Source organism: Oncorhynchus masou, chromosome 32, assembly GCF_036934945.1.
Source record: "Oncorhynchus masou masou isolate Uvic2021 chromosome 32, UVic_Omas_1.1, whole genome shotgun sequence".
In the NCBI taxonomy this organism is placed as follows: Eukaryota; Metazoa; Chordata; class Actinopteri; order Salmoniformes; family Salmonidae; genus Oncorhynchus; species Oncorhynchus masou.
The window spans coordinates 73,376,843-73,402,507 of NC_088243.1; the positions used below are offsets into that span (position 1 = coordinate 73,376,843).

The 25,665-nt window shown below is 41.7% G+C and overlaps 1 protein-coding gene across 3 annotated transcripts in view; it reads right to left on the reverse strand.

The window, feature by feature from the left end:
• LOC135526557 (phospholipid-transporting ATPase IA-like) overlaps positions 1-14,772 on the reverse strand; it is a 192,267-nt gene extending 177,495 nt beyond the window's left edge. For all 3 annotated transcript variants that reach the window (XM_064955048.1, XM_064955047.1, XM_064955049.1), the window contains exon 1: positions 14,456-14,772. In XM_064955048.1, the coding sequence (XP_064811120.1) occupies positions 14,456-14,504 (49 nt within the window). In that variant the 5' untranslated portion in view covers positions 14,505-14,772. The remainder of the gene's footprint in view (positions 1-14,455) is intronic.
• Between the last annotated feature and the right edge of the window lie 10,893 nt (positions 14,773-25,665).

Here is a 25,665-nt window from a genome sequence, read left to right on the forward strand (position 1 = left end):
GCAAGAAAGTGAAAGAAATACGTTTTGATTATGTTTTACTGGTAATGGGGACATAAGATAATGCCAACAAAATACATTTTTGGTCAGTGTGTGTAACCTTTATTTAACTAGGCAAGTCAGTTAAAAACAAATTCTCATTTACAATTAACGGCCCGGACAACGCTGGGCCAATTGTGCGCCGCCATATGGGACTCCAAATCACGGCCGCATTTTAACCAGGGACGATGCACTTACAGTCCTCTTGCACTGAGATGCAGTGCCTTAACACACATGGACACAGCGGGCTAACTATTTAACTGTACTAGAATGCTTAAAAGGCTGCTAAAATCTTAAATATATTTTTTGGGGGCAAGGAAGATATCGGTCAAAAATGTTATATTGGTGCATCACTAGCAATAACATCTATTAAATACCTGTATGTGAACAATAACATTTGATGTGTACACTTGACCCCTCTCCCTCACAAATGCATACCAGGCAGGTAGATGGTAAGAGAAGCCAGAGAGGAAAAGGCTTTTTCTCAACTCTCCAATAGAGATTCCATAAATGATGCTGGAGCCGAGTATTGAGTCATGTTCCCGTGCTGGAACGGCGTATTGATTATATGTTTGTTTATTCTACATGTAACTGTGTTGTTGTGTGTCGAACTGCTTTGCTTTATCTTGGCCAGGTCGCAGTTGCAAATGAGAACTTGTTCTCAACTAGCCTACCTGGTTAAATAAAGGTGAAATTAAAAAAATAAATTAAAATGAGTTATGTTCCCGTGCTGGAGCCGAGTATTAAATTATGTTCCTGTGCTGGGTGTACACTAGGCTGATGTGTGGGGTATGAAATGTGGTTATTATAAGTGTGGTGTGCCATGGTTGCCGGAATAGCTCATAAATAAGATTCATCTGGGCTGAGATCAAAGGATCAAATCGATTAACGTGGAGGGGCAGAAAGACAATCATTACCTGTCAGCAATGGGGTCGTACTGATGAAAATGCGTGCAATAGGCTCTCTTTCATGTGCTGGTTTACAGTATTGGGCTTGTAGGCCCTCATCTTAAGACCATGAGCCAATCAATAATATGAGCATCTTTGTATGGCAGTGCACAAAGTACTGCATATTCACACAGCTCTGTGCATGTGTTGAGTGGGAGTGAGAAAGTGGGAGAAAAGCAGGGAGGGTTAGGCTATTGTACCAACACTTGTATCAACCCTCATCTGCCATCTACACTGACTTAGAGACAGAAGAGTGGTTGTCTCTTCGAGGTGAGCCGAAGAGAATGAGAGAATGGGGGGAAATGGATATTAGCCCGAGGGTAGCGCGGTGATGGAAGGAAGGACATGAAGTGGAAAATAGAAAAAGGAGATACCCTCGTGAGGGTGCGGCGCGGGAGGAGAATAGAGGGGGACCGGGGGGGGACTTGATATGACAGGCTTCTGACCCCAGACAAGGGATTTAATGGCGGGTTGGGCTTTTGTGTCACATTATCAGCCGGTGATCCGCCAGGCACATGGGCAGACCAGACGCCAATCCTGTCAAGGTCGTTCTATGTCATTTCAGCAAGCCATGAACCCACCATAGCCAGATTGTTTCTGTAGTTAGAACCAAATAATATTATAATTCCTGCAACGTTATTTTGTTTAAATATAATTTGTTCTGAGAAATTAAGCTAATTGATTGCACCCAAATTGGTCATTTTAATTGATAGGATTCACATAATATTCAATAAATACAGTAGCAACATCCAATTTGGGCCAAACTGGTTCATAACAATGAGTAAGACCTGAGGAATCCAAATAAATGGTCAAACGCCCCCATAGGACCCTCCATATCCCATGCCAATCCCACCCCAACAACAAGTATTTTGTATCAGTTCTCAATGTCTGACAAATAGTATGTAGCGGTGGCTTGGCATATTGTTTCTTCAATCGGTCATTTGTGTTTTACCCTGTTTAGGGAAATGTCCCATCCTACATTTTGAAATGAACAGGTTCTGACCACTAAATGGAGCCATTCCTGCTATTAGTTATTTACATATTAGTTTCCAGTCTATGAACAAAACCCATGATTTGGTTTGGTTTACCTGGCCACTGTTACCAATGATTACTTTTTTGCATGTGGCAAAAATAGAATGCAAGTCAATGAAACCTATATTAGCATTTTCACACTTCATATCCAAAACATCTATAAAGTAACATAATTGAGTTACTTTATGATTTGAATATACAGCTTGAAAATGCTACTATAATATCTCGTCTGAGTGTGCCAGAGCGAAGAATAACTGATGGATTTAAGAAAGGCCATATTCAAACAGGTGTTACGCGGTGTCAGTAAATGTCGGCATAAAAGCGTAATTAAATTGTTGCCAGGAGCACAGTTAGTCACTAAAACTCTGGATAACATGAAAACAGCCTAACCAGATCTGCTGGGGCAAGTGAAATGGTCAGCGTTTGGGTAGGGGCTAAAGCAACTTCTTGACGCTACCCATCCCTTTTGCGGGATAAAAATCACAAGTGCAATATTGCAAAACACAGCTTAGCCTTTTGTTAATCCACCTGTCGTCTCAGATTTTGAAAATATGTTCTACAGCGAAAGCAATCCAAGTGTTTGTGTAAATTGTGTACTTAACATCAAGTAGCTCGGCCACAAAAATCAGAAAAGCAATCAAATTAATCGTTTACCTTTGACTTTCTTCGGATGTTTTCAATCACGAGACTCCCAGTTACACATTAAAATGTTCCTTTTGTTCCATGAAGATTATTTTTATATCCAAAATATCTCCGTTTGTTTGGCGCATTATGTTCAGAAATCCACAGGAAAGAGAGGTCACGACAACGCAGATGAAAAATCCAAATAATATCTGTAATGTCCACAGAAACATGTCAAATATTATTTTTTTTATAATCACTCCTCAGGTTGTTTTTAAAATATATAATCGATAATATATCAACCACACCGGTCTTGTTCAGTAGGAGAGGGAAAGGAAATGGCTGTCTGAACTCTGTTGCGTGAGCAAAACTCATGTGACCACCTGATGCGATGTTATCTTTCTGGCTCATTTTAAAAATAAAAGCCTGAAACTATGTCTGAAGACTGTTGACACATTGAGGAAGCGATAGGAAAAGGAATCTGGTTTATATCCCTTTAAATGGAGCGATGGGAGGCTATGGAACATGGAGTTTTCAAAATAGAAGCCACTTCCTGGTTTGATTTTTCTCAGGGTTTTGCCTGCAATATCAGTTCTGTTATACTCACAGACAATATGTTGACAGTTTTGGAAACTTTAGAGTGTTTTCTATCATAATCTGTCAATTATATGCATATTCTAGCATCTGGTCCTGAGAAATAGGCTGTTTACTTTGGGAACGCTATTTTTCCAAACATATAAATAGTGCCCCCTAGATTCAAGAGGTTAAGATGATTCTTATTGCATTGTACACAGTCAGTGTGAACCAGAGTGACTTGACACAACAACGGGCAAAGCAACAGAAACAACACAGGAAGTCTTATTTAATGAAAGGGGTTGCAGTCTGCTGTGAAGCATTCATCCATGTATACAGGTAAGAGTCTAGCTACATGTTCAGGTATGATACTTTTCTAAAGTTCGATGGCTGGCTTGCTAGCTAACATTGAACCTACTAACGTAAACTCGTACTGGTCCGTACAATTGCCCTTATTTTAGCGCCCCCAAAACGTGATACTTCCAGATCAACTGTAATGTCAATACCATTGTAAAGCACAATTTCTCCCCTGTCCAACATAATCAATTACATGACGTAAACACTGATCGTTTCTGCATAATTCAAGCATAATTAAAAGTGACGGGTGGGGAAGCGAAATCAATGCGTGATAGTGAGACAGAGAGATGTGGCAGGCAAAATTGCTTTTTTTCCCCCACTCGATCTGTCCAACTTATCACCTCTAAAATGTAAATAAAACACTATAAAGAGTATATATAAATGTGTCATTACATACCTATTTTAAGGTTTGTGTCGAATTTGAGTCGGGTTTTTAGGGCGGTGCTAAACTGATCTTAGAAATAAACAGGGGCTTTGAGAATGATGATCGCATGCAATGATGACGCAAAAAATGACTAGGTATTCCCTCTTACCCTCGTCACTGTCCATTTCTTGTTTTTAAAGGATGAGAGTAGTGCTACACCTGGTGAAGAGAGATTGTAAGACAGAAATAGCTGCTTTATGCGTGCTGTACGTTACGACATGACCCGTCTCGATGTAACGGAGGGTCCGTTTTTTTTCCAACTTTTCTCCAATACTATAGAGCCTTTACCATGTCGATCAACGCTTGAATAGAAACCTAGTTCACACCCCCAATTTTGAAGTCAACACAGTCGCTACAGTCCCATTAGTTCTTTGTAGCCTCGTTTGAATGTTGAGGTTGCGCACATTTGTATGGAATGGGGCGAGTTTACGTTATATTATGGTTAACTTTAGCTATCTATGACAATCGGTTTGTTTTGCTAGAACTCTATGGATTGGGATTATGGTTAATTGTTTAGCTGGCTAGCTAACGTTAAATGTTTAAACAAAAGACATAGTTAAAAGCTTGCTCACAGCTAGCTAACGTTAGATGGCTGGCTGGCATGGTAGCTAACATTAACTTACGTGTATGGACTGTGTGTAACATTACTAAAATGATGTTCTCAGAATGCCATTTAGCATTGCTAGTTATAGCCTAATGTTAGTTAGCTAACATTGAATCTAATTTGTGAACTTTTGCTAGCTATGACAATGGTTTGTATTGCTAATTCTCTATGGTTTGGGATTATGGTTAATTGTTTAGCTGGCTAGCTACATGTCTAAACAAAAGACCAAGTTAAAGCATGCTGTTATTATATAATAATGCATCTGGAATCTGTTTTTCAGCATCAGTAGAAAACGCCTGACTCTCCTCCACCATTCATATAAAGAGAACAGTCTAATGCCTGCCGGTGGAAAGCTATGCCTGGCAACGCCACCTGACTCCATACCATACCGTTGTTGTCGCCAAGGAACTTTTGGACTCCATTGGGATCAGGTTCCAGCTGCTGCGCAACACTGACATCCTTCCTCCCATAGATGGTCTGCCTGTACAAGCACCACCTGGACTGGGCACAGCTAGACAAACTCATCTTTGAGAAGATAAGGGAGTTTTGCAACAAAGAGGCTATCACATGTCCTGCACCAAAGTCAAGGGCAGGACAGAAACAGGCTCTCCCAATGTAGATTCCCTTGTTCATATGTTGTTCGGACTAGAGGTCGACCGATTATGATTTTTCAACGCCGATACGAATTATTGGAGGACCAAAAAAGCCGATGGCGATTAATCGGCTGATTTTTGAATTTATTTGTAATAATGACAATTACAACAATACTGAATTACCACTTATTTTAACTTAATACATCAATCAAATCAATTTTGCCTCAAAAATGAATCATGTTAAATTTGGTTTAAATAATGCAAAAACAAAGTGTTGGAGAAGAAAGTAAAAGTGCTATGTAAGAAAGCTAACGTTTAAGTTCCTTGCTCAGAACATGAGAAAATATGAAAGCTGGTGGTTCCTTTTAACATGATCATGACATCATGAGTCTTCAATATTCCCAGGTAAGAAGTTTTAGGTTGTAGTTATTATAGGACCATTTCTCTCTATACTATTTGTATTTCATTAACCTTTGACTATCGGATGTTCTTATAGGCACTTTAGTATTGCCAGTGTAACAGTATAGCTTCCGTCCCTCTCCTCGCTCCTCCCTGGGCTCGAACCAGCAACAACAACAATTAGCACGAGCTAACTAGCTAGCCATTTCACTTCGGTTACACGAGCCTCATCTCGGGAGTTGATAGACTTGAAGTCATAAACAGCGCAATGCTTGACGCACAACAAAGAGCTGCTGGCAAAACGCACAAAAGTGCTGTTTGGATGAATTTTTACGTGCCTGCTTCTGCCTACTACCGCTCAGTCAGATACTTGAATGCTCAGTCAGATTATATGCAACGCAGGACACACTAGATCATATCAACCATGTGTAGTTAACTAGTGATTATGATTGTTTTTTTATAAGATAAGTTTAATGCTAAATAGCAACTTACCTTGGCTTACTGCATTCGCGTAACAGGCAGTCTCCTTGTGGAGTGCAACGAGAGAGAGGCAGGTCATTATTGCGTTGGACTAGTTAACTAAGGTTGCAAGATTGGATCCTCCGAGTTGACAAGGTGAAAATCTGTTGTTCAGGGGCAGAACAAGGCAGTTAACCCACCATTCCTAGGCCGTCATTGACGATAAGAAAGTGTTCTTAACTGACTTGCCTAGTTAAATATAGGTATTTAAAAAATATATAAATTTAAAAAAATGTTTAAAAAATAAATAAAATAAAAATCGGCGCCCAAAAATACCGATTTCCGATTGTTATGAAAACTTGAAATCGGCCCTAATTAATCGGCCATTCCGATTAATCGATCGATCTCTAGTTGGATGGACCAGTCATCAGCCCTATCTGCAGTGCCCCTATTCAAATGAATCTCTCCTAACACACGCCATATGTTGCTGCAACTATTTTTTATTCTACTGCTCAGCAACTCTGCCCCTGACTGTATGCATATAACTACCTCATCTATCACTGATATTGCTTACTTTATTTACACTACCGTTCAGGTTTGGGGTCACTTAGAAATGTCCTTGTTTTTGAAAGAAAAGCACATTTGTCGTCCATTAAAATAACATCAAATTTATCTGAAATACAGTGTAGACATTGCTGATGACTATTGTAGCTGTAAACAGATTTTTTTTATGGAATATCTACACAGGTGTACAGAGGCCCATTATCAGCAACCATCACTCCTGTGTTCCAATGGCGCTTTGTGCTAATCCAGGTTCATCATTTTAAAAGGCTAATTGATCATTAGAAATCCTTTTTTGCAATTATGTTAGCACAGCTGAAAACTGGCAGCTTCATTAAATAGTACCCGCAAAACACCAGTCTAAACGTCAACAGTGAAGAGGCGACTCCGGGATGCTGGCCTTATAGGCAGAGTTCCTCTGTCCAGTGTTTGTTCTTTTGCCCATCATAAAATTATTTTTATTGGCCAGTCTGAGATATGGCTTTATCTTTGCAACTCTGCCTAGAAGGCCAGGATTCCGGAGTCGCCTCTTCACTGTTGACGTTTAGACTGGTTTTTTGTGGGTACTATTTAATGAAGCAGCCAGTTGTGAGGCATCTGTTTCTCAAACTAGACACTAATGTACCTGTCCAATTCTTCAGTTGTGTACCGGGGCCTCACTCTTCTTTCTATTCCTGTTAGAGGCAGTTTGCGCTGTTCTGTGAAGAGAGTAGTACACAGCGTTGTACGAGATCTTCAGTTTCTTGGCAATTTCTCGCATGGAATAGCCTTCATTTCTCAGAAAAAGAATAGACTGGCGAGTTTCAGAAGAAAGTTTTGTTTCTAGCCATTTTGAGCCTGTAATCGAACCATCAAATGATGCTCCAGATACTCAACTCGTCGAAAGAAGGGAGTTTTATTGCTTCTTCAAAAATCAGCAAACAGTTTTCAGCTGTGCTAACATAATTGAAAAATGTTTGAGAATGATCAATTAGCCTTTTAATTATAAAACTCAGATTAGCTAACACGATGTACCATTGGAACACAGGAGTGATGATGGTTGCTGATAATGGGCCTCTGTAGATTAAAAAAAGGAATATCTACAGTTTCCAGCTACAATAGTCATTTACAACATTAACAATATCTACACTATTTCTGATCAATTTGATGTTGAAAGTGATATTCTTTCAAAAACAAGGGCATTTCTAAGCAACCCTAAACTTAACGGAAGTTAATATACATATAAATAAATAAACAATAAACACTAAATTCAATGAGAATACATTATATAGGATGAAGAAACAATACTCCGTCCCGCAGCACCATACAACTTGTCAGACATAGAGAACTGATACTATATATTTGTTGTTGGGGTGAGGTCCGTGGGTGGGTTTTGACAATTTCTTCAGATTCCTCATGTCAGAGGAAGGCCCATAAAATTGTCAAAGACTCCAGTCACCCAAGTCAGATAGTTCTCTCTGCTATTGCACGGCAACCGGTACCGGAGCACCAAGTCTAGGTCCAAAAGGCTCCTTAACAGCTTCTACCCCCAAGCTGGAAGACTGCTGAACAATTCATCAAATGACCACCCGGACTATTTACTTTGACTATTTACCCCCCTCTGCTACTACTTGCTGTTTATTACCTATGCATAGTCACTTTAATCCAACCTACATGTACAAACTACCTCGTCTAACTGTTACCCCCTGTATTTAGCTTCATTATTGTTATGTACATTTATTGCATTACTTTTTACTTTAGTTTATTTAGTAAATATTTTCTTAACTCAATTTCTTGAACTGCATTGTTGGTTTATGGCTAAATTGCCTGCATCCGTCATGGGTCTGCGGTCAAACGACCACCCTTCATCACTGTCATACGCTCCCGAAAACACTTCAGCGAGCAGGCCTTTCTAATCAACCTGGCCCGGGTATCCTGGAAGGATACTGACTTCATTCCATCAGAAGATGCTTGGTTATTCTTTAAAAGTGCTATCCTTACCATCTTAAATAAGCATGCCCCACTCATAAAAATGTAGAACTAAGAACATATATAGCCCTTGGTTCACTCCAGACTCGACAGCCCTTGACCAGTACAAAAACATCCTGTGGCATACTGCATTAGCATCAAATAGCCCCCGCGATATGCAACTTTTCAGGGAAGTCAGGAACCAATATACACAGGCAGTTAAGAAAGCTAAGGCTAGCTTTTCAGACAGAAATTTGCATCCTGTAGTACAAACTCCAAAAAGTTCTGGGACACTAAAGTCCATGGAGAATAAAAGCACCTCCTCCCAGCTGCCCACTGCACTGAGGCAAGGAAACACTCACCACTGATAAAATCTACGATAATTGAGAATTTCAAAAAGCATTTTTCTACGGCTGGCAATGCTTTCCACCTGGCTACCCCTACCCCGATCAACACCTCTGCACGCCCCACAGCAACTTGCCCAAGCCTCACCAAAATCCAGATAGCTAATGTTCTGAACGAGCTGCAAAATCTGGACCCCTACAAATCAGCCGGGTTAAACAATCTGGATCCTCTCTTTCTAAAATTATCCGCCGCATTTGTTGCAACTCCTATTACTAGCCTGTTCAACCTCTCTTTCGTATCATCTGAGATCCCCAAAGATTGGAAAGCTGCTGTCATCATCCCCCTATTCAAAGGGGGAGACACTAGACCCAAACTGCTACAGACCTAAATCTATCCTACCCTGCCTTTCCAAAGACCTCAAAAGTCAAGTTAACAAACAGATCACCGACCATTTAGAATCCCACCGTACCTAATCTGCTACGCGATCTGGTTTCCGAGCTGGTCATGGGTGAACCTCAGCCACGATCAAGGTCCTAATCAATATCATAACCGCCATCAATAAAAGACAATACTGTGCAGCCGTCTTCATCGACTCTGTCAATCACCGCATTCTTATCGGCAGACTCAACAGCCTTGGTTTCTCAAATGACTGCCTCTCCTGGTTCACCAACTACTTCTCAGGTAGAGTTCAGTGTGTCAAATCGGAGGGTCTGTGGTCCGGACCTCTGGCAGTCTATGGGGGTGCCACGGGGTTCACTTCTCGGACCAACTCTTTTCTCTGTATACATCAATGATGTCGTTCTTGCTGCTGGTGATTCCCTGATCCACCTCTACACAGACGACACCATTCTGTATACTTGCGGCCCTTCTTTGGACACGGAAGTTAACAAACCTCCAGACGAGCTTCAATGCCAAACAACTCCTTCTGTGGCCTCCAACTGCTCTTAAATGCAAGTAAAACTAAATGCATGCTCTTCAACCGATCGCTGCCCGCACCTGCCCGCCCGTCCAGCATCACTAAGCTGGACGGTTCTGACTTAGAATATGTGGACAACTACAAATACCTAGGTGTCTGGTTAGACTAAACTCTCCTTCCAGACTCACAGTAAACATCTCCAATCCAAAATTAAATCTAGAATCGGCTTCCTATTTCGCAACAAAGCATCCTTCACTCGTGCTGCCAAACATACCCTCGTAAAACTGACTATCCTACCGATCCTTGACGTCGGCGATGTCATTTACAAAATTGCCTCCAACACTCTACTCAGCAAATTGGATGCATTCTATCACAGTGCCATCTGTTGTCACCAAAGCCCCATATACTACCCACCAATGCAAACTGTATAGTCTCGTTGGTTGACCCTCGCTTCATATTTGTCGCCAAACCCACTGGCTCCAAGTCATCTATAAGTCTTTGCTAGTCCCGCCTTAGCCCACTGGTCACCATAGCAGCACCCACTCGTAGCACGCGCTCCAGCAGGTATATTTCACTGGTCACCCCTAAAGCAAACTCCTCCTTTGGCCACTTTTCCTTCCAGTTCTCTGCTGCCAATGACTGGAATGAATTGCAAAAATAACAAGCTGGAGACTCGTATCTCCCTCACTAACTTTAAGCATTAGCTGTCAGAGCAGCTTACAGAGCATTGCACCTGTACATAGCCCATCTGTAAATAGCCACCCAACTACCTCATTTTACATTTACATTTAAGTCATTTAGCAGACGCTCTTATCCAGAGCGACTTACAAATTGGTGAATTCACCTTCTGACATCCAGTGGAACAGCCACTTTACAATAGTGCATCTAAATCATTTTAAGGGGGGGGGGTGAGAAGGATTACTTTATCCTATCCTAGGTATTCCTTGAAGAGGTGGGGTTTCAGGTGTCTCCGGAAGGTGGTGATTGACTCCGCTGTCCTGGCGTCGTGAGGGAGTTTGTTCCACCATTGGGGGGCCAGAGCAGCGAACAGTTTTGACTGGGCTGAGCGGCAAGGCATTGGAATCATCCCATATTGTTTGTGGGTTTTTTTACTCCTTTGCACCCCAGTATCTCTACTTGCACATTCATCTTCTGCACATCTATCACTCCAGTGTTGAATTGCTAAATTGTAATTATTTCACCACGATTGCCTATTTATTGTCTTACCTCCCTAATCTTACTACATTTGCACACACTGTATATATATATTCTATTGTGTTATTGGCTGTATGTTTGTTTATCCCATGTGTAACTCTGTTGTGTGTCGCACTTCTTTGCTTTATCTTGGCCAGGTCGCAGTTGTAAATGACAACTTGTTCTCAACTGGCCTACCTGGTTAAATAAATGTGAAATAAATCAAATGAAAAAATAAGTAAGCATTTTACAGTGTATTCGGCACGTGCAATTTTTGGGGGATAACTCATTATTAGAAAAGGCTACAGGGGGGGGAGTGCGCGGGAGAGGGGGAGAGCGCATGAGAGGGAGAGCAAAGGGAGAGAGCGAGAGAGAGAAGGGGGTAGAGCGAGAGAAGGGGGTAGAGCGAGAGAAGGGGGTAGAGCGAGAGAAGGGGGTAGAGCGAGAGAAGGGGGTAGAGCGAGAGAAGGGGGTAGAGCGAGAGAAGGGGGTAGAGCGAGAGAAGGGGTAGACTCTGTTAAGTGTGTTTCTTGTGAATAATATTTATGTTAGAACAAAGCAGAATGGTGGAGGATTAGGTATTTATGTGAATGGGCAGAACAGACACACAAGCACTAAGCTCTTGATGTGACCAATGTGATTCTCTGGGCTAGTTTACCTGGCCAGGTGGGGTCCGGGCTACTTGCCTGGCCAGGTGGGGTCCAGGGTGGAGGTGGGGTCTGGGTTTCTTTACCTGGCCAGGTTGGGTCTGGGCTACTTTACCTGGCCAGGTGGGGGCTGGGTTCTGTATGTGGTGATTGTAGACAAGCAGGTGAAACAGGTCATTAAACAAAAAAGAGGATGGTGGTTGCTGACATCTGTCAATTAAGACTTATTGAACCCATTCCATCTGGGGGATATCCCTCAACAGCAATCATCGCTCCTTTCAAAAGGATCTCATCTGAGCTTATAGCACGCAGGCACACACGCACGCAGAAAAGCACGCACGCACACACACACGCCTCCTTGTAAGAGATGTGGACAATTCACAGCGCACACCGAACCCATCTTTGAAAGTCCTGGGTGCCATTACCTGTCAATGCCTTGCCTAGTTCTGTACACGTGTAGATGGCCTCCAATATCACCCAGGCCCCAGTCTACACACAGTTCTCAGATAAGGCCGTTTTAGCAACATGGCCTGGGCCCAGTGAGGGCAGCGCGAGCCGTGACGTCTGATGTCCCAACAGCGGAGGGAAGCTATTTATAATTTATAATCATTGTCTATATTGTAATTGTTTTTAATAACCTGCCCAGGGACTGCGGTTGAAAATTAGCCGGCTGGCTAAAACCGGCACTTTTACTGAAACGTTGATTAATGTGCACTGTCCCTGTAAAAATAAAAATAAACTCAACTCAAGCCAAGCGGCACGTGGTGGAGAGACTGGGGAGTGTGATGTCGCACAGAGAAGCTGACAGACAGGCCACGGGTGGATTAGGTGGTAAGCCTGGCAGAGGGCTGCCCTTTCTAGATGGAAACAGGGCCCTGATATACTGCAGTGATAAAATAAATAAAAAAATCACAACAGGAAGGGAGGGGATGCAATGAACAGGAGGATGGGGGCAGGATATGCAGCAAAATAACAAGTGAGAGAGAGAAAAAAATAATACTTGCTGGGACAGGATAGGTCACGACGGACTTGTCAGACAGGGCAGGCCCTAATCGATTCCAATGTTCAGAAAAGTGCTTCCGCAGAAAAATAGGATACTTTTTCTTTAGATAGGTGGGTGTGGCATAAGGCCCAGACAGCTTCACAGCCAAGTAGAAAGGGAAACGTTTGCTCTTTGTAACTGGAAAAAAAATAAGTGGAGGGCAGTAGTGAGGGTGGGGTTGTGGTGGTGACAGGCCTTGCATAATTTATGTTCTCACTCTTGTGACTGCAGCTGCAACAGTCAGTCTTCTTCGGAATCTATGCTTTCGTTTAATTATTTAGAGTCCTACCTACCAATACAATGCATTGAAACTCATCTCACTCTCCTTTGAAAGGCCAAGCTCCTTCGATTGAACACAATGGAATGATCACCCCTGGCTTCAGTTGCATTGGGAGTAATTCAGACCTTTCACTTTCACAGGCCTCATAATCATCTAGAACAGATGACACAGAAAAAGAAGTCCCAGTTATGCTAGGCAGCTTCTATTGTCATAAGATAATGTGTTGGCTTGGGGAAGGCTCGTGGCACTTCAAGGATTTGGTCTCTCAGGTTTATAATAGCCTCATTAGGCTGAAGTGCAACGATGTCAATTTCCCTTAGGCTTACAGGCATTTTTAATAAAGTAACATAAGGTGAGGTAGGCTATTTGTTCAAAGTTCTTTCCTAATGCTTGTTTAATAACACCCACTAAACAAGCAATCCAACTGCCTTGGTGGGAGTGCCTAGAAGAGGATAGGTAGCCACAGTATCTGCTATAATAGCTTTTACTATGCTTTTGCTGTGGAATAGTTGTGGTGAAAAACTCTATTCAAAATGGTCTGAGCTCAAAACGTCTAGATTTCATAGATTTCATGTACCGTGCAGCTGTCATGCACTGAGGAAGAAAACACAAAAATAAAAATCAATAAAACGTTCACTCAAATTTAGATCACGTTCCATGGTCTTCGTAGAATTGTTTTTTTTCTTAACACTTCCATTTCACAGAACACTTGGTCCTTCAAAGCAGCTGGAGATCCGGATATTCCATTTGGGGCATGGTATTTCATCCAGAGTGCAGACAAATGGAAACATCGATCGATACAAATCAAACCGACTGCAACTTGCCTCGAGCATATGTCTAAACTTTCAACACCATAGCCAGAGTAAGCCACGACCCCGCCTTTGTCAACAGAAGTATAGGGATCTTTAGCTACAAATAAGTAAAATGTCTACAAATAGCAATACGCTGTTTCTATACTATACACACAGTGGTATTCCATTTTCAGGGACTTGGATAATCTTGAGTCATTAGTAAACTAAACAGATATCCCATCATTGAGGATGCCATCTAGCTTCACATTTTCACATGATAGGTGTATCTTATTTTCACTGTAACGTTCGTGGAGATGAGGGGGAATTGCATGTGATTGAAAAGGTGTATGTATGCATCAGTTTTCGAACCGCAGTGGTGGTTACGATGCAGAAAATTGCCTGTCGGTCATAATACTAGTCACCTGACACTATAATATTCTGCTGTATGACATCTGCATGCATAATTGCTATAAATCTACCTAAGTAGCGAGAAGAGGTCAAGTTTAGCCAACTAACGTTAGCGAACGGGATAATAATAGCTAGCTAACGTTGGCTGCTGTAATTTAACTAGCCAACACAGGCGCCCTGAACATAACCACACATAACGATATCAATCTCACAGGGGCATAACGTGGGAATTTAACTTGTAATTAACCCAACCGGCTACGTGCACATCTAGCTACTCACCCTCTACTCGGGAGCGAAGATCAGACATCGTTTTCTGCACGGGCGGCATCTCTCCACACAGAGCTCGAGCGATGGCACCTGTCAAACGCGGCTTTGCTCCCGCCGGTTTGCTGCCTCTTTTCACCCGTCTAGTGATTCAAGGCCAGTCTACATTCAACGGGGGAAAAAAATCTCTCATACAGACGGTAAACGTATCTTCAAATGCTGACGAATAACGACAAACAATGTACTCGCGACTTCGTGGGTCCTCCCTGCATATCTTTTACACATTGGATTGATGAAGAAAGACGTTGACAGATCCAAAACGAGGATTCACATGAACTGAAATGAGGATGAGGATGATGCCGCTTCACAATATGGACGGTACCATCTCAAATGCAGGGAGGGGAAACTGATTGCTAAATTAAATATTTCTGCCTGGCTCACGTCAAATCAACAAAGAGATCATTCAAATGCTATCGCAAAATATAATTTAGATATGCAGATTCACAGCTAATTTAGACTATATCGATAAGATGTAAAAATACAGAAATAATTGGTAAGGAGTATTACCCAACATGGCGGATGCATTAGCGACTCCTGTGGAGATTCGCGACTGCGGTTTTAGTCATGAAGGGGGAAGTAATGACAGTTCGCTATTTATGAGTCTCTGCCTGAAGCAGTCACCACTGTGCGATTTGCTGAGTTTATAATTATTTTAGGATATTAAAGCCCTAAAACAATTCATTTCTTTTTTTGTTGAGAATAAGTTATTTGTGTGTTTACTTGTGGTTTAGACTGAAATCCCTGAAATTTGTTTTCCTGTAGGCTGTTAGCCAAATGAAAAGCCAACTGTATTTATTTGTTATGTGAAATGTATTTTGTCGTCTCAGAAATCATGAGTATTTGGAGTCCAGAAGTTTATTTAAAATAATGTTGTAGAACATTAATGGCTACCATATAATCCCCAAGTCAGAAGTTTACATACACCTTAGCAAAATACATTTAAACTCAGTTTTCACAATTCTTGACATTAAATCATAGTAAGTTCAGTTAGGATCACCACTTTATTTTAAGAATGTGAAATGTCAGAATAATAGTAGAGAGAATGATTTATTTCAGCTTTTATTTCTTTCATCACATTCCCAGTGAGTCAGAAGTTTACATACACTCAATTAGTATTTGGTAGCATTGCATTTAAATTGTTTAACTTGGGTCAAATGTTCCAGGTAGCATTCCACAAGCTTCCCACAATAAGTTGGGTGAATTTTGGCCCATTCCTCCTGACAGAGCTGGTGTAACTGAATCAGGTTAGTAGGCCTCCTTGCTCACACAGACTTTTTCTGTTCTGCCCACAAATTTTCTAGGGGATTGAGGTCAGGGCTTTGTGATGGCCACTCCAAATGCCTTGACTTTGTTGTCCTTAAGCCATTTTGCCACAACTTTGGAAGTATGCGTGGGGTCATTGTCCATTTGGAAGACCCATTTGCGACCAAGCTTTAACTTCCGGACTGATGTCTTGAGATGTTGCTTCAATATATCCACATAATTATTCTTCCTCATGATGCCATCTATTTTGTGCAGTGCACCAGTACCTCCTGCAGCAAAGCACCCCCACAACATGATGCTGCCACCCCGGTATTTCACAGTTGGGATGATGTTCTTCGGCTTGCAAGCCTCCCCTATTTTCATCCAAACATAACGATGATTATTATGGTCAAACAGTTATGTTTTTGTTTCATCAGACCAGAGGATATTTCTCAAAAAAGTATGATCTTTGTCCCCATGTGCAGTTGCAAACCTTAGTCTGGCTTTTTTATGGTGGTTTTGGAGCAGTGGCTTCTTCCTTGCTGAGCGACCTTTCAGGTTATGTCGATATAGGACTCGTTTTACTGTGGATATAGATACTTTGTACCCATTTCCTCCAGCATCTTCACAAGGCTTCTTTGCTGTTGTTCTGGGATTGATTTGCACTTTTCGCACTAAAGTACATTCATCTCTAGGAGATGGAACGCGTCTCCTTCCTGAGCGGTAGGAAGACTGTGTGGTCCCATGGTGTTTATACTTGCGAACTATTGTTTGTACAGATGAATGTGGTGCCTTCAGGGATTTGGAAATTGCTCCCAAGGATGAAACAGACTTCTGAGGTCTTGGCTGATTTATTTTGATTTTCCCATGATGTCGAGCAAAGAGGCACTGAGTTTGAAGGTAGGCCTTGAAATACATCCACAGGTACACCTCTAATTGACTCAACTGATGTCAATTAGCCTATCAGAAGCTTCTAAAGCCATGACATAATTTTCTGGAATTTTCCAAGCTGTTTAAAGGCACAGTCAACTTAGTGGATGTAAACTTCTGACCCACTGGAATTGTGATACAGTGAAATATAAGTGAAAAAATCTGTCTGTAAACATTTGTTGGAAAAATGACTTGTGTCGTGCATAAAGTAGATGTCTGAACCGACTTGTCGAAACTATAGTTTGTTAACAAGAATATTGTGGAGTGGTTGAAAAACAAGTTTTAATGACTTCAACCTAAGTGTATGTAAACTTCCGACTTACATGTCAGCTGGTGGGTTTTTTTCTGTGTCATTTTACTCAGACAGAGTTTGCAGCATGACCAGCCACACCAAAGAAATGAGTTCTAGCAGTATCAGTAGCAATCTTAATATGTTATTATTGTCTAGAGAGATGCTTAGCAGACAGTCTAATCCAGGGTGATTTACATAGCCATCAGTGGAGGCTTGTGGTAGTAGCTATAGGAGGACGGGTTCATTCATTGTATTGGCTGGGATGGAATAAATGGAACTGACTCAAACGTGGTTTCCATATGTTTGATGTGTTTGACACCTTTCTATTCATTCCATTCCAGCCATTACAATGAGCCCTACCTCCTATGGCTCCTCCTACCAGCCTCCTCTGACATCCATAGAACTTATTGTGAACCTGGCTGCTTGATCAATATTTGTGGCTGGACACAACTGAGGTCTGTGGCTTCCCCTCTAAGATATATGAACATATACTAGTCTGTCAGTCTTTATTGTATTCACATTCGACTTTTATATAATAGATAGAATAACTTTATTTTTCCCAGAGGGCATGCCGGTATGGTCAGGATTGTAGGTTTGTTTCCTGCTGGGGCCAAGGATACGAAAATTTATTCACTACTGCAAGTTGCTTTGGATAAACACATCTGCTAAAATGCAATATATTGTTTATTATGCCATAGTATAAATCTTTGTTTCTTTTCAAATTACATGAAATTATTGATTTGTGATAATTCAAGGAGATAGTAGTACTAGATACACCTATGACATACAACTTGCCTCCTGCTCCTGTCAACCCACTGATCTATGAGAACTATGTTTGGAAAGTAGAAGATACATTCAAGCAGACCAGCATATCTGCGGAGGTGTGAGAAAAGCTGAAAGTGTGAAAAGTATTAAATCTACAAGAACACAATGCTATACATGTTTAATGCATGTTAAAGATATATATATATATATATATATATATATATATATATATACACATTTGAATAGATTATGGATATGATGATGACATATTCAAAGAGAACTAGAAAAACCACACACACAGTTGGATATATATCTCTTGCAAAGATTTCATTTTTCTCTCTCCACCTAATTGAACATCCGCATGCCACCACAGGGGTTTTGGTTCTATGGCTCCTAAGGTTGCTTAGCAACAGTGACAAGAAGCCTGCCCCTTTGATTATGTGCGTGGTGTTTTTTTTTATTGCATATCATTCTAAAAAAAATGACAACTCACCCCTCTACATGCCTTGCCCCTGTCAAAGCAGTTTGAATTGTCATGAAACCCTGCATGTTTTGGGTTTTGTTCAGTTCTGCTATAATGATCACAATGGCTGCCATTGTTCGACCGAATTGACATGTGGGCCAATATAAGCTAAATCCAACATGTTAATAAAACATTTTAGGACAGAGCTTTAACAACTCTAATTACACCATTGGTTGGACTGGACAGTGGTATATAGACTTACAGTTTTTTTCGATTGCTAAACGACAGTGGACACAACTGGAGTCACATGTGCAAAACTCTAACTACAGTTTGCACAGCAGCAGTTCATGTGGACCAAACTCTAGTTCGTTTTTCATTGCTTGAACACAGTTTTCAAAACTCTACACACTTATCCCATGACTTTAACCACAACCTGCACAACACTGTGGATTTACAGCACTTTGTTCAAATGCTAACACACTGCTGTCAAAACTGTGAACCACACATTCAAAACGGAATAGATTTCAGCCTTGTGCCTTTCGAACACTGCTGATCGCAATTTCAGCTGAAAGGCTAAGCAGGTGTCTTGTTTTAGACTTGTTAGTGAACACACACACATATTACAGTATATATAGGTAGAGCTCAGAAAGACTCATTTTGGAAATGGAACAAGGAAGATGGGTTCGTGGAGGGAGAAGGGTGGCAGGGAGAGGACGGATGCGTGGAGGAAGACAAAGAAGACAAAGAGCTGTTATTTCAGATGAAATAAGGGCTACACTTATAGACCATGTCGTGAACCATGGTCTCTCATTGAGAGAGGCAGGGTTGAGGGTGCAACCCAATCTGCAAAGATCCACAGTGGCATCTGTAATGCAAATTTTCCATCATACAAACAGGTGAGAGTTACATCCTTACAGTAAATGAAAACATTACAGGAATCTATTTTGTATTGCAGTTATATAATATTTACACATACCCACTGGCTCCAGGTCATCTACAAGTCCATGCTAGGTAAAGCTCCGCCTTATCTCAGTCCACTGGTCACGATGGCAACACCCATCCGTAGCACGCGCTCCAGCAGGTGTATCTCACTGATCATCCCTAAAGCCAACACCTCATTTGGCCGCCTTTCGTTCCAATACTCTGCTGCCTGTGACTGGAACGAATTGCAAAAATCCCTGAAGTTGGAGACTTTTATCTCCTTCACCAACTTCAAACATCTGCTATCTGAGCAGCTAACCGATCGCTGCAGCTGTACATAGTCTATTGGTAAATAGCCTACCCATTTTCACCTACCTCATCCCCATACTGTTTTTATTTATTTACTTTTCTGCTCTTTTGCACACCAATATCTCTACCTGTACATGACCATCTGATCATTTATCACCCCAGTGTTAATCTGCAAAATTGTAATTATTCGCCTACCTCATGCCTTTTGCACACAATGTATATAGACTCCCCTTTTTTTCTACTGTGTTATTGACTTGTTAATTGTTTACTCCATGTGTAACTCTGTGTTGTCTGTTCACACTGCTATGCTTTATCTTGGCCAGGTCGCAGTTGCAAATGAGAACTTGTTCTCAACTAGCCTACCTGGTTAAATAAAGGTGAAATAAAAAATAAAATAAAATAAATATATTACAGTAAGTTTGACTGTAAAATATATTTTTACAACAGGACCCAAAGGCTGCCCCCAACAGGGGGAAGAGGAAAAATATTTTCAGATGCGCAGGAAAATGCTATTGTTGACATGGTTGTTGTCAACAATGCAATAAAACTGCGGGAGATTCAAGATAGAGTGCTGGCTGATAATGATATATTTGAAAATGTTAATTCTGTCAGCACAACAACTATTGCTCGAGTCCTAAAGAAACACCAAGTTACAATGAAACAGTTATACACTGTACCGTTCGAGAGAAACAGTGAACGGGTAAAAGAGCAAAGATATCAATATGTCCAGGTAAGACGTGAGGTTACGTACACAGCTATACAAAATATTTACAGTAAAAAAAAACATTAGCATTTCTACAGTAAAACTGTGCACTTACTGTTTTTCAGAGAGTAATGGAGGTGGAAGCACTGGAAAGACCACATTCATTTGTATTTATCGATGAAGCTGGATTTAACCTTGCCAAAACACGGCGCAGAGGAAGGAATGTTCAAAGGGCCACTGTGGAGGTTCCAGGCCAAAGGGGGGGAAATATCACCATGTGTGCTGCAATGGCCAATGATGGTTTGCTTCTCAACACACCACTCATTGGCCCATACAACACAAAAAGGCTTATAGCTTTCCTAGAACAGCTCTATGCTCAGCTAGTGCCAGCAGAACAGGGGGAGCCAGTAAGAAACCCCCAAGTTTTTGTCATAGTTTGCGATAACGTTGCTTTTCACCACTCTGCAGCTGTCACAGATTGGTTTGCAGCACATCACATATTTATGGTTTTGTACCTGCCTGCATATTCACCCTTCCTCAACCCAATTGAGGAGTTTTTCTCTGCCTGGAGGTGGAAAGTGTTTGGTCACCACCCACATGACCAAATGTCTCTTTTGGAAGCCATGCGTGCCGGATGTGAGGACACGAGTCCAGAGGACTGCCAGGGATGGATAAGGCACTCCAGAAGGTTCTTCTCCAGGTGCATGGCAAGAGAAAACATTAGATGTGATGTTGAAGAAAACTTGTGGCCTGATGCTAGAGAGAGGCAGGATTAGCCCCTCAATTATTTGTTCGAATTACAGTATGTACTTTTAGTTTCTACCTTTTTTTCTCATTACTGTAATTCCGTAAATAACTACAGACTGTTGAAGCAAACTGCTAATTTTCATTTACCTTAAAGAATTGTTATGTTCTAAAAAAATTATAAATCACGTGAAAGAATGTCACTCTTCTCTTTGAAGAAAATATTACTTTGTATGAAGTCACTGAAATTGTTCAAACTGTAAAGATGAAAAGTTTGTATTTTCTGTATTGGTGTTTGATGCTAGTGTTTTTACTCTCAGTGTGTTCTGAGAGCCAGTGTGTGTTATCTCAGTGAGGGTTGTGCATAGTGTTTGACAGCACTGAGCGTGTTTTGAGCCATGTGTTAAGAGTTGTGTTGCTTGGAATGAGTTTTGCAGGTGATGTGAACTGTTTAGCTCAGGTGACTGTTGGTAGTGCAGACTGTAGTTAGAGTTTTGCACATGTGACTCCAGTTGTGCCCACTGTCGTTTAGCAATCGAAAAAAACTGTAACATGACAGCATTGTAAGGGGAATTGAGCAACTGAATTGTCTGAATTGCTTTCATGCCTTGGATTCAATCCTTTTCATCTGCACAATAAATGATGTAACACACCTCTTAACTGTTATGATTGCACAGATCTTATTTAATGACCCTTAGAAGAGCATACTGCAAATGTAACTTGAGCAGGAGATTTCTTTAATAAAGCATGCGCTGCTCATCAAAGATAATTTCCCCTCAAGGCTCTGGCAATAGCAGAGATAAATTCAGAAGCAAGGAAGGAACAGAGCAACAGAGCTACGATTCAAAAGCAAGGAAGGAGAACCAACTGAAATGGTTCACTACATTTACATTTAGACTGAGTAGCCTATCTTGCAATATGGCTTAAAGGGCGGTAGGCCTATTGATAGAGATGAACACCATAGAACGCTGGAGCCACTCTATACAAAACTCACGTCCTTACCATAAAGTAACTCATTTAATTTGTTAATAGCTTATGTCATTTGATTTAAGATGACAGGTACTTCCGGTTTTCCATCTGAGGAATGGTCATTTAGATAAACACGGTTACCATGAAGCAGGAAGTTCAATCCAATGCACCATCCTCTCGTTGTAGGAGTCATGAGGCCATTTGGCCGGGTAGACCACAGTCTTTCATGGACTTAGCTTGTTTGATTTGATTTGATTATGTTGGCATTACTGCCCACTCTTGTTGTAATGGGACCTGCAATTATCTTTGCCTCTCTCTACAGTCAAAGGTTCTGGGTTCGAGAAACCGGCAGAACTGCTACTGACCACAGGCTAGGACTGTGCAGCATAAGTCTGACCACACAGAGAGATGAGTGTGTGTGTGTGTGTGTGTGTGTGTGTGTGTGTGTGTGTGTGTGTGTGTGTGTGTGTGTGTGTGTGTGTGTGTGTGTGTGTGTGTGTGTGTGTGTGCTTTCTCCATAATCAGATAAGAGCCCAGTAAATGCCGACCACTGAGCTGAACTAATGTAACAGAGTCAAGGACAGATGATCTTAATAAAGATGTGAATACCAAGAGGACCTTCGCCTCTCCTGAGTCCATACAGAAGTTGCAGCGATGGGACAAGACTTTAACTACCAATTGTATATCACAAAATTGGGTAAAAAAAATAATATTTGTCATCTTAATAAATGTCTACTAAAACATGGTGCATGCTAGCCTAAGTACCAGTCTGTTTGGCATGACAATGAGTTGCCATACTAGCCTAGTACCAATCTGTTTGGCATGACAATGAGATGCCATGCTGGCCTAAGTACCAGTCTGTCAACTACAGATCTGGGTTCGATCCCAGCCTGTGTCGCATCCGGCCGAGACCGGGAGATCCATGAGGCAGCTGCCCAATTGGGCCAGCATCGTTGGGGGAGGGTTTGGCCGGACGGGATGTCCTTGTCCCATCGCGCTCTAGCGACTCCCTGTGACAGGCCGGGCACATGCACGCTGACTTCGGTCGCCAGCTGTACAGTGTTTCCTCCGACACATTGGTGCGGCTAGCTTCCGGGTTAAGCGAGCAGTGTGTCAAGAAGCAGTGCTGCTTGGCGAGGTCGTGTTTCGGAGGACGCATGGCTCTCGACCTTCGACTCTCCTGAGTCCATATGGGAGTTGCAGTGATTGGACAAAACTGTAACTATCAATTGGATATCACAAAATTGTGGAGAAAAAAAATATATATATTTGGCATCTTAGTCTCTTTCTGATTATTAGTATGGCCGTCTCTCAACGAGATGTACTCCTCTCACTCTTTCCTGTTCAGTGGGTTGGAACGATTTGCTAATGGGGGGAGATTGATCCCTCGTTCAGCCCCAGGGAGTGAGCTGAGCCAGGCTCATAGATACAGGCATCAGTCCTTGTCTCTCTAGCCCTTTGGGAGGTAATGGGCCAGCCTGTTATTTCACTGCAAATTTTATTCCAGTCTGCCCTCTGGTGGATGTTGTTCTATTATACTTGGGGGATGGATCAGGTTGATTGCCATGTAAAGGGAACCTTTGAGTGAGCGCAAAGACTTTGACTCTTAACAGCTAAAATATAATATAATAGAATGGAGTAGAATGGAATTGATACATTTTTTAAAAAATAAACTCATTTGTGAAGGGCTTATTCTTGATCAGAGTCTCTCACTTTGATGCACTCTGTTTAATATTGAGTATATTTGGTTAATTGAATCACACAAAGTATTTGCTTTTCTGAATCTGATCAAAACAGCGTTGTGTTCATCAGGGCACACAATGATTAAAAATGTTTCTTATTGGAGTCTAGATAGTCCAGCCTTTTTTCAGTCCATTTTCTTCCATTTGGCCAAATGAACACGGCCCCGATAAAATGGCAGATGTTTTTTACTGAAGTCAATGACATAACAATGAATGTACAGTTTTTAAGGGTTCTCTATCGTGTGATGTTTTGTTTTTACATGATTCTCTTTACTGATCACGAGCCTACTCTTTGATGTCTTGGGTGTGGGAGGAGGTGCAGTCTAACATTGTGTTGTGATACGTTTGATAAGCCAATAGCTAATCCCAGAACCATCTGTCATGAGAGACTAGCCAATAGCATGAAATGTGGGGATGAAAGCCGGGTGCTGATAGGTTAAGGGAAGGTCCCCTTTGAGTCCCAGTTGCTCTGTCGGACACAAATATGACATTTAGAGGGAAAGACACTGCCCTTAACCATAGAAGACCTATTGGGTGTTCAAAAGGTCATTCCCTACTCACTCTTATTGACATGGCTTGAGGTTTGTTGATTTTACATATAATTCATGTCAGTTGACTACTCAATCAAATTTTGGCTAGTCGTTGAACTGACCTCTGTGCACAGTGGGTGCATGGATAATCTCAGCTGCTTGCGGTAACTAGTCTTACAGACACTATCACTACAACAGCTTCACCACAGGGGGTATTGTCGTTGACTGTCCAATGTACCCTGTGCACCTACTAATCCACGAGAGACATACTGTTCTGTTCTTGTCACCTTCCCACACTAGCTTCTCACCACTGTCCAATTGGCCCTAACAAAGTAAATGTCAACAATGTAGCCTCAGTACATGGTTGAAACTATAATGTAGATAACATGGATGGTCATTCCTTGCAAATTCTGTCTATGAATTTGAGAGTGGTTACATTTCTCCAGCCCTATCCCTCAGCTTTTACCAAAACAGAGAAAATGCTTTGTTACTGTTTCTACTGCTGATTGCCACTTTAATGTTCTCATATCATCAACAAATCTATGAGAGTATGAGAGTCACCTCAGATCAATAGGAGTTGGCACCACAGCCGATCTCATAGTACTAGGCCTCTGAGGCACCAGTAAGAGCCATCCCACTTCCCCCTGGTCTGTCTCATCGGCACATGCGACGACATGGACAGATGGGTACAGGGATGAGGGGTCAGGGCCCATCTTCCCTCAGAGGCTGACCTGGGCCACTCAAACAAAGTGGTCTTGTCACGGCTCAAGCTAAAGTACCAAAGTCCCATATTTGCACAAAGACACTTCAAGACGTGTGACACAATAAATGTCTGAGGCAGTATCTTTATGTCTGAGGCAAGGTGTTTCTGCAGACACACCGTGGTGTTGTGTGGCCGTGGTACATTATATGGTCTGGTCCACTACTGTCGGGTGAGGTGTGTTTGATGAACACCTTTCCCTGACGCCGGCTCTACGATGGGTGTAACAGCAGCGTTGCTTTCCCCCAGAGTTCAAAGGGAGGGAAATGTACACCAATGAGGACAAAGGATGGATGGACGTCCCCTTATGTCATTCATTCATGTTCAACGGGTGTGTGCATGTAGTCACGACACAATCCTGAGGAGGCACTTACTGCCAATCTTCCTCATCCAGGGTGTGTGTTGGTGTTGGAGACTTGGAATGTCTGTAAGACAATAGATGAGATTTTCTTCCTAAACAGAAATATTATGTAATGAATCACCGGTTCAAATCAGATCCCTATGGAAAATCAGTCACACAAGTGCAATGTGAAAGTGTACCTTGTTCAGGCAAATGTTACTTTGTACAATTTTGGCAGGTTGGAGACTGATCCATCCCAGTTTGTTCAAAACTGTTTTGCCAGTTTGTTCAAAACTGTTTTGTCAAATCTTCAGAGAAAACGGCAAAGTGTGATGAATTATTCAGCAGGGGCTATCGGTTTACTTTAGGTTGCTTTTCTCTGTTACCATGGTAGAAATACATGCATTATTTACTGGTCCTGTACTGCAACTTCAAGAGCGAGGCAGCTTAGGACT